Genomic DNA, 8,922 nt, shown 5'->3' with positions numbered 1-8,922 from the left:
GCCAGAGCTTAGCCTCAGTGGCGCAACACCCATTTTTAGCACAGGCCACATTCCTTCCGGGAAGGGAGGGGGAGTATTTTTGACTCCAACTGTGCTTTGAGATTTTAAAACTAAATAGAATAACATTTACAAATGTATTCAGCTAATAGTTATTTACATCTTATATTTAAATACTAACTACCTTCATTTAGTGCCCACCCATGTCTGTGTGTGATTATATTTGCATGAAAAAGGCTTTCTCAGTGCTCTAGTGCTTAGAAACAGTCAAAAGAAGTCTTGCCTAATTCTAAAGTGCTTGAGAACGAAGGAGGGCGCTAGCTCCTTCCCAGCATGTTCATTCCCACAGCACTTCGAGGCCATACCAATGGCAGTAGGTGCTTTACAAATGCCATATAACATAACATAATCCTCTGCTAATGAGGTCTGATTTCATTTTGCTGCTCTTCATAGCGAACAGAGCTCTTTTCATTTGCCTGCTGTGTTTCGCATCTGGAAACACCCACATACGTTGCATCATTAAGGACCTTTATGTTACAGAGCCACAAAAAAGTCCTATTCGGTTGCATTATTTATGTTATAAGATTTTGTATTGAAGAAACAAATATATTGGACTGTACACAGATGTAACCAAGGCAACCAAGGCAATCATTGAACAAAACTAGTTTATTAAAATATCCCAAAAATAACATTTGAATAAGGAAGATTAATTAAAATAGCTTTCCGTCTGTTTTGTAAAATGTTTACAATAAAATATTAAGTACATCAATAACAAACTGATTAATAAAATAAATGGGTATACATTACTATATCCATTCCATAATAGGGTTATTAATGAAATCAAAAGACTTTCCAAAGTTACTTTACTTGCATATTTCTCAGAAATGGATACATAAGAATGATTGAAAGCTCTAAACCCCTAGCTTCAATCTACATGTTTTTCATATTAATAAGATCTGGAAGCAATATTTCCCACTAGGGGGGGGCGTGGCTTGGAAGCCATGTGAGAGGACGCGCTCTTGGGAGAGCTCCCGGAGATCCTACATTCATCCTGTGCAATAGTGCATTGGCACTAACTCCCGCGGGCCAGAAACGAGAGTACCTGTCCATGAATATGAGCTGCACAACTATGGAAGAGCTGAAACCTCCACAAGCCCGGCAACGGTAGATAAATGCCATCGAAGTTCCTGGAGTCGCGGACCGGACGGAGTGAAAATGGCGGCCACACCGGACAATGGAGGGGACACAAACGCGTTGAAAGGAACACCCTCGCGGTGATCGGCGGCGACGTGGGCGGTGCAGGCCGTGGAGATACAGATAAGCCTTTGGGAGAGCGTCAGCGCGTCTCTGTGGGCACCGATGACCTAACGCGGGCCTGGGAAACGGTCGGCGACGGTCGGCGGTCGGCACTAGGACCCGCCTGAGCTGACTGGTGCAACGGACTACGTGCTTTGGCCCTGACCTTTGGGGGACACTCGGATAGTGGCTGATCCTACGACGGGGTCGCGTGTACGGGCCCACGGCTTACAGCGGCTGTGGAATGGCGAACAAGGCCGTCAGACAGAGAGCAAAACAGCCCACATTGGACGAGTTTACCAAGACACCGACGGGCCCAGAGAGTGCTCGGACCAAGGAGAAGCCACCCATGGCCGCGGCTAGCCCAAATCAGGACGTGCTGGCTGCTCTCGCTGAACTGAAAGCGGACTTGAAAAGCGCTTGGGAGACCAAGCTTGAAATGGTGGTGGCGGACCTGAAAACAGCGCTCGACCTCAAAGTCGGAGAAGTTCGGGAGGAGGTGAACCTACTTCGACAGGATGTGAAGGCCCTATCGGAGCGCACAGAGAGTCTGGAAAAGGAGGGCAGCGCCAACACGGCAGATTGTGCCTCACACAAGGCCGATCTGCATATTTTGGAACAGAAAGTACGCAACTTGGAGAACAGGGCCGAAGAAGCGGAGGGGCGCGCCCGAAGGAACAATATCCGTGTTGTGGGCATCCCGGAAGGATTGGAGGGTCATAACCCCACGGACTTCATTGAAAATATGTTGCTCCAAGAGATCACCGGGGGTGCGCTGTCGCAGGGTTTTGCGGTGGAGCGAGCACATAGAGCATTGGCTAGGAGGCCTCCACCGGGCGGTCCGCCCAGGCCAATGATAGCCAAAATCCTTAACTACCGTGACCGGGAAAGGATTTTAGAGCATTTTCGTAAAGGAGGAACCATCAAAAGGGGGGAGGCCACTATAACGGCCTACCCAGACTACACCATGATGGTGCAGAGGAGTCGGATGAACTTCGGGGCGGTCAAGAGAAGATTGAGAGAGGCAGGGAAGAAATATATGCTCCTCTACCCGGCCAAATTAAAGGTGATCCACAATAATAGATCCCTGTTTTTTGAGTCACCGGAGGAAGCCATGGGTTGGCTGGACATGCAGGGCAGCCCCCAGGAGTCGGAGGTCCGGGCGGATGAAGGTGGCAATGAGAGATAAGTGCTCTACGACGAGAGAGGGTGTTGCCGGAGACTATGGGACTTGACTATAGTTATTGCTATGGCCTGGGGAGGTCGGGCCTGGAACTGGATGTTAAATGCACTGTTTGCACTGTAATTGTTGTCGTACATGGGAGCCTTTCGGGGCTGGTCCATTCACCCCCGTTTAGTATTTCTTAGTTAAGTGGCCGCTAGGGCGACTTTACCCTACTGGGCTCTGTGTGTAACAGCCGGAACTAGATGTGGGGGGGCCTGAGTTCCCGGGATGGAGCTGGGCAACAGTTGGGGAGGGAGTTGGGGGGGAGGGGATGGGCAGGGGGAATGGGGGGTGTGGGGGCAGTTGGGGTGTACATAGTGTTGGGAGGTTTGAATGGGATCGCGAGCCCTGAGGGAAGATTTTGGATGAGACTTCTGGATAGCATGAACGAGCAGGGATGGTCGGGGGGGAGAGTGCAAGATATCAGTACATCATGGGGGAGCTAAAATTGTTAACATGGAACGTCAGGGGCCTCAATAGCTATCTTAAACGGAACAAAGTTATGTTGTACTTGAGGCGACAAAAGATAGACGTCGCATTACTGCAAGAGACGCATTTGACCCGAGACAAATTAGAGCTGGTGAAGAAAAAGTGGGGTGGAACGGTGGTAGGATCCGCGTACTCAGCTTATGCTAGAGGCGTGCTGATCTGGGTGGCGCCGCATGTCCCGTTTCAACTGCAGCAGGAACGTGTGGATACTGAGGGGCGTCTGGCTATGGTGAGAGGGGTAGTCGAGAACAGAGAGATGTGTGTAGTGAACACGTATGCCCCGAACCAGGGCACGGCAGAGTACTTCCGGACCATGAGTACCAACTTGAGTTGGTGTGTGGGGAGTGCGGTGTTCTGGGGAGGGGATTTTAACTGTGTGTTGGACCCGGGGATGGACAGATCCGACGATAAGGTGATTAGGCCCGCCCCGGCAGCCCGGGTGCTGCGGACGCTGCTGCGGGACTTTGAGCTCGATGACGTGTGGAGGACCAAGCACCCCAATGAGAGACAGTACTCGCATTACTCGGCCCCGCAGCGGTTGCACACTAGGCTAGACTATATTTTTGCCACGTCGGACGTCTTGGGGGATGTGTCTAGTGCGGAATATAGAGCGAGGGTCCTCTCGGACCACTCGCCTATGGTGGTGGGATGGCAATATGGCCGCCCCAGAGCGCGGATCCCGACGTGGCGCCTGCGCGCAGAGGCGCTTAAAGACCAGGCTTTTAGGGAAGACATGCGGGAGGAAATAGTTAGCTATTTCGATACCAACACTGGCAGCGTTGACTCGGCGGGAACTCTGTGGGAGGCCTTTAAGGTTGTGGTACGAGGGGTGGCGATTGCTAAATCGAAAGGTTTGCAGAATGGGGCCCTGGTCGATTTACAGAAGGCGGAGAGAGAGCTGGAAAAGGTGCTGAAGAGCGAGCATATAGATAACGAACTGGTGCTTAAACTGCAGCAGCAGTGTACAGAACATTGGGGGAGGCTCTGTAATCTAAATTACAAAAAGTATATTGAAAGGCAACATGCGGGAGGAGATAAAACGGGTCGTCTTTTGGCATGGTTATATAAAAGAGAAACCCTGAGGCCCCCGATTAGGACAATAATTAGAGAGGATGGGGAGCAGATAGATACCCAGGAGGGTGTCAATGAGGAATTCGTAAATTACTACAAAGCATTGTATGGGGATCCGGGTGGCGGCGACCGGGAGGAAATGTTGGAGACCCTGCAAGATATCGGGCTGCCCAGGATGAGCACGGAGGAGAGAGAGGAACTAGATGCCCCAATAACACTAGGGGAGTTGGAGGCGGTCGTCCGGCAGCTACCCACTAGCAAGACCCCAGGAACGGACGGCCTGCCCAGTGAATTTTATAAAACTTTTGGAGCGGAAGTACTCCCCCCGATGTTTGATATGCTTAATGAGGCGTTCGAGAAGGGGAGGTTGCCGGAATCGCTCAGGGAAGCGATTATTATACCGCTCCCTAAGCCTAATAAACCCGGGCATAGTTGTGGGTCGTACAGACCAATATCTATGCTGAATCAGGACAGCAAAATACTAACGGCTGTCCTGGCCAACAGACTGCGGAGGGTGATAGGCAAACTGGTACACCCGGACCAAACGGGATATGTCCCGGGGAGAAACATTGCCCAAAACCATAGACGACTCCACCGGGTGATTGAAATGGGATCTAACAGTGATGGGGAAATGGCGATAGTGTCGTTGGACGCTGTTAAAGCCTTCGACTCGGTTAATTGGAAGTGGCTGCTGGCGGCCTTGAGAGAATACGGACTGGGACCAGGATATATTAGATGGGCAGAGCTGCTGTACAGCGCTCCGCTGGCTAGAGTTCGGACGGGCATGATTATATCCGAGAGATGGCAGCTTAGTAGAGGCACTAGACAGGGGTGTCCTTGGTCCCCGATGTTGTATATCTTGGCCCTGGAGCCTCTGGCACTGTACTTGCGGCAGCAGTATGATATAGTGGGCATTGAGGTGGGGGGAGAAAACCATTTGATATCCCTGTATGCGGATGACTTGTTATTGTACTTGAGTCATCCGGAGGAGAATTTACAATATATCCTGGACGTGATGGGGAGATATGCGAGGTTGTCGGGCATAGCGGTCAACCCCCAGAAATCGTACATTTTCCCGTTGGGCTGCTATAGGGGTGTTCCCACGGAGCGGCTGCCGGTGCTCCAGGTGCCCTGGTCAGTCAATACATTCCGTTACCTGGGAATAGATATCTACCACACGGTGGAGGAAGAATACAAGCGCAACACAGAGATGGCTGTTGAGAAGATACGCGCATGTATGAGCTTTTGGCAGAAGTTGCCCCTAGCGATGATGGGGCGTGGGGCGATGATCAAGATGGTAGTTCTGCCTAGGCTGCTACATTACTTTAGCAACATCCCATACATGATCCCTAAGGGTTTTTTCGCTAAAATAAATGGGGTTTGCAGAGAGTTTCTGTGGCATGGTACTCGTAACAGAGTAGCGCTCTGGAAGTTACAGAACTTTCATGAAAAGGGGGGAGTCAAACTCCCAAACTTTGAGGCGTATTACATAGCGAGCCAACTACAGTTTGTGTCTAAATGGCTGTCCGACGAAGAGACCCCAGAACTCAGACTATTCGGGCAAGATTGTGCCCCATTTTTCTTAAAGGAGGTCATTTGGTTGCCCGAGGCTGTCACGAGAAGGTACCCGGCGATGGTGAAGCTGGGGTGGAAGGTGTGGAGACGGGCATGTACAATGATGGGTGACCCACTTCCGTGTTCTCCGCAAATTCCACTGGTTGCCCTGGCGGGGGTGGATGGACAGCTGAGGGAGATTATTAGGACCTACTGGGAATCGGTGGGGTTGGTGACATTGGGCGATGTGTGGCAGGAGGGTGCTATTAAGGGGTTTGTGGAACTTAGCGAGGAGATTGGATTGCACGAAGGCCAATATGTTACATACCACAGATTGGGGAAGAAAATTCGGGAACTGTGGCCTGAGAATATCATGGCAGACGAATCGGAGGTTACGATGGCGGGGATATATGATACAACGGAAGGGGGACATGAAATTTCTAGGCTGTATGAGATGGTGATGTCGAAAGTTGGGAAGGAACTGACATGCCTACGATTGGAATGGGAGAGTGAGGTGGGGATCGAAATGGGAGATGGGATGTGGGAACGGGCTTTGGGGTACCACGGGAAAGTGTCTCGAAATGCCAGACTGCAGCAAATACAACTGTACGTCACGCACAGAGCGTACATGACCCCTCTGAGGATATCCAAATTTCGGAATGCAGGCAGACAGGCGTGCCCCAAATGCGACGAAGAAAATGCGGACATGACGCATATGTTTTGGGCGTGCCCAGTGATTGAGGGGTTCTGGAGGGAGGCGGCGCGCAAGCTGAGAGAGAGAGGGGTCACGTTTGCCATAGACACCGCCTGGGCATGCCTTCTGGGTGGGTTTCCCAGACCTCGGCAGCAGAAACATGTAAGCAAACTGAAAGACTTAGCGTATGTGCTGGCCAAACGACGAATAGCCATGGGCTGGAAAAAATGTAGCAAGCCACGGGTTGAGGTGTGGTGGAATGACCTACAGAAATGGGCGGAGGCTGAGACAGCGGTGTGGCAAGAGGCGAGTTGTATGTCTTGGGAGGAGGAACTGGGCTCTTTGATGGCATGGAAGACATTGATATCCTGCATATTCGGGACAGGGGTTTTGGGAGATCCAGATGATGACGATGCTCGCTCATGTGCAACAGAAGCGGAACAAGACATGGAAAATGGCTCGCGAGGGGGGAGGGATCAGGGGAGTAGTGCGCACTAATGGTTAAATGTTTATTGGAATATTGTTTATTGCACTGCTGTTTGGTTTGTATCGTTGTTTGTGTTGAAAAATCAATAAAAATCTATTTAAAAAAAAATATATATATTTCCCACTAGTAAACGTGTCATTATAGTGGGTGTGATGTCAGTCACAAAATGTACAGCCTAGTCATTCTCATGTGGACGCTCAGCATGATTCTATAGCTCTAGAAGGAAGTGATTAGACTACAAAAGAATTTACAAAAGTGAAAATAAATGTGACAATGTAAACTTAGCTTCTACCCAATAGTGTTCAGTGTCATTTCAAAGCAGACATCAGTAGGGCTTTGAACTTTTCTAGATCAATTGTGTTGATCACAAGGGCCTTGTTCTTCTTCTTAAGTTTGTTAAGCATATCCATGACCATCATTCCTCTGGTGAACTCTCCTTTCATCTCCACGCTAACTCCACACTCTATGACTTCATGGACAATGCTGCCATCGATAGCGGCAGCCATAGCATAGCAGTCACACGGTATAAATCCTCCAGTATAGATCTCTCCTGGATTATTGCATGCCTTAGTAAATTCCAAACTGTGGGAGAAAATTCTCTTCATAAAGGTGGCTTTTCTGGAGTCCTGTGCCATCCATTCGTCCAAAAAAGCCTGTTAACGTAAGAAACATACTTGTTATTTGATATAACTTGGAATGTTGTCTTTCACACTCAGGCATTCAGTGAGCATTTTTCAAGTGTCCCCTAGAGCAAAAATATTTGTTCCTATAACCCTAAATCATCTGTTTACATAGGATTGGCATACATTCATTTAATATTACCATAAAAAGTTAATAAATTAATACAATTTAAAATTCATAAATCCACAATAATGCCAGTAAAATACAGCACACATCTAAACACATGAAAATGTGCACCTTAGTTTAGTTTATTATTTATAGGGCGCGCCATAACCTGGGGCATCAGGGCGCACAGGACAAGAATATGCTCAACTTAGTTACAGGTACATATTAAGTAGGAACAGTACAAGGTTATCATACAATATACAATATACAGTAGGCATATATATACACGGCCGGATCTAGGTCCAGAAACAAAGTTATACAGGTGTGGGTATACTTGAGGGAGTATACAATAATATATACAGTAATAATATTCAGTTACCAGGAACATTCCAATGCAAGAAGAGGCTGATTCAGATAGTCTGGTAAAGGGTGCAAGTAGAACTTCAGGTTAGTTTGCCAATGGATACAATTAGGTCAGGGTAGTTAGGTGTCGTTTGCTCTCAGCCAATTGGTCAAGTTCTGCCTGAATTTCACAAAGGGACCTCGGAATGGGGTGCAAAGGGATTACCAGCACCGGTGTCATTACCGGTGCCTGGTATCCCTTTGCGCCCACCTTGTAATGAGGGCCATTGTGTTTCTTTGTTTTGTCCCTGATGTATATCCTAATATTTTTACACCATCACAAACTGGCTCACTATTTGTTCTCATCTTTATGCTATTATACAGGCACCCTTTGTGGGAATGATTCCGCATATGTAAATGTATTATTGAAAGTAGGAGCTGATCCAGGCAACAGCAGATTTGCAAAACCCAAGGTCCTGAAGCGTGCAGAGGAGAGAGGAGTAGTCAACAGTGTGAAAAGTGGGAGAAAGGTCTAAAAGGATGAGTATAGTCGTGAGCATGTTGGAGACATGCTGGGGAGCAGTCTCGGCTGAGTGTTTCCTATGGAAGCCAGATTGAGTAGATCTCCAAGACCATTATCCTCAAGGAATACCTTGAGGAAATATAGTGATCTATTCCAAGACTGCCCGCAGAAGGACGTTCGAATAAAGGGGAAGGAGAGAAACTGGGCGATAGTTTTCTGGGACGTTTGGGTCAGCAGAGGGTTTATTCAATAGGGGTAAGACAGTTGCAAATTTGAAGGAGGAAGGGAAGGGTCCAGCAGATATAGAGAAGTTAAAGAGCTCAGAGAGATAAGGGCAAGTGATTGAGATTACATCTTTGACCATTTGGAGAGCAAAAAGATCGACAGGAGCACAAGATGGGTTAGCACGGCCCCGGATGGGTGCTAATTCAATAGGGGAGGTAGGGGAGAAGTAGTTG

The 8,922-nt window shown here is 48.6% G+C and overlaps 1 protein-coding gene across 2 annotated transcripts in view; it reads right to left on the bottom strand.

The window, feature by feature from the left end:
• Positions 1-645: 645 nt before the first annotated feature.
• Positions 646-8,922, bottom strand: part of LOC138526210 (pyrimidine-specific ribonucleoside hydrolase RihA-like) — a 517,957-nt gene continuing 509,680 nt past the window's right edge. For both annotated transcript variants that reach the window (XM_069636677.1, XM_069636678.1), the window contains one exon: positions 646-7,466. In XM_069636677.1, the coding sequence (XP_069492778.1) occupies positions 7,122-7,466 (345 nt within the window). In that variant the 3' untranslated portion in view covers positions 646-7,121. The remainder of the gene's footprint in view (positions 7,467-8,922) is intronic.

This window comes from Ambystoma mexicanum, chromosome 7p (assembly GCF_040938575.1).
Source record: "Ambystoma mexicanum isolate Mex_15411 chromosome 7p, UKY_AmexF1_1, whole genome shotgun sequence".
Taxonomy (NCBI): domain Eukaryota; kingdom Metazoa; phylum Chordata; class Amphibia; order Caudata; family Ambystomatidae; genus Ambystoma; species Ambystoma mexicanum.
This window is presented reverse-complemented; position numbering and strand designations above follow the sequence as displayed.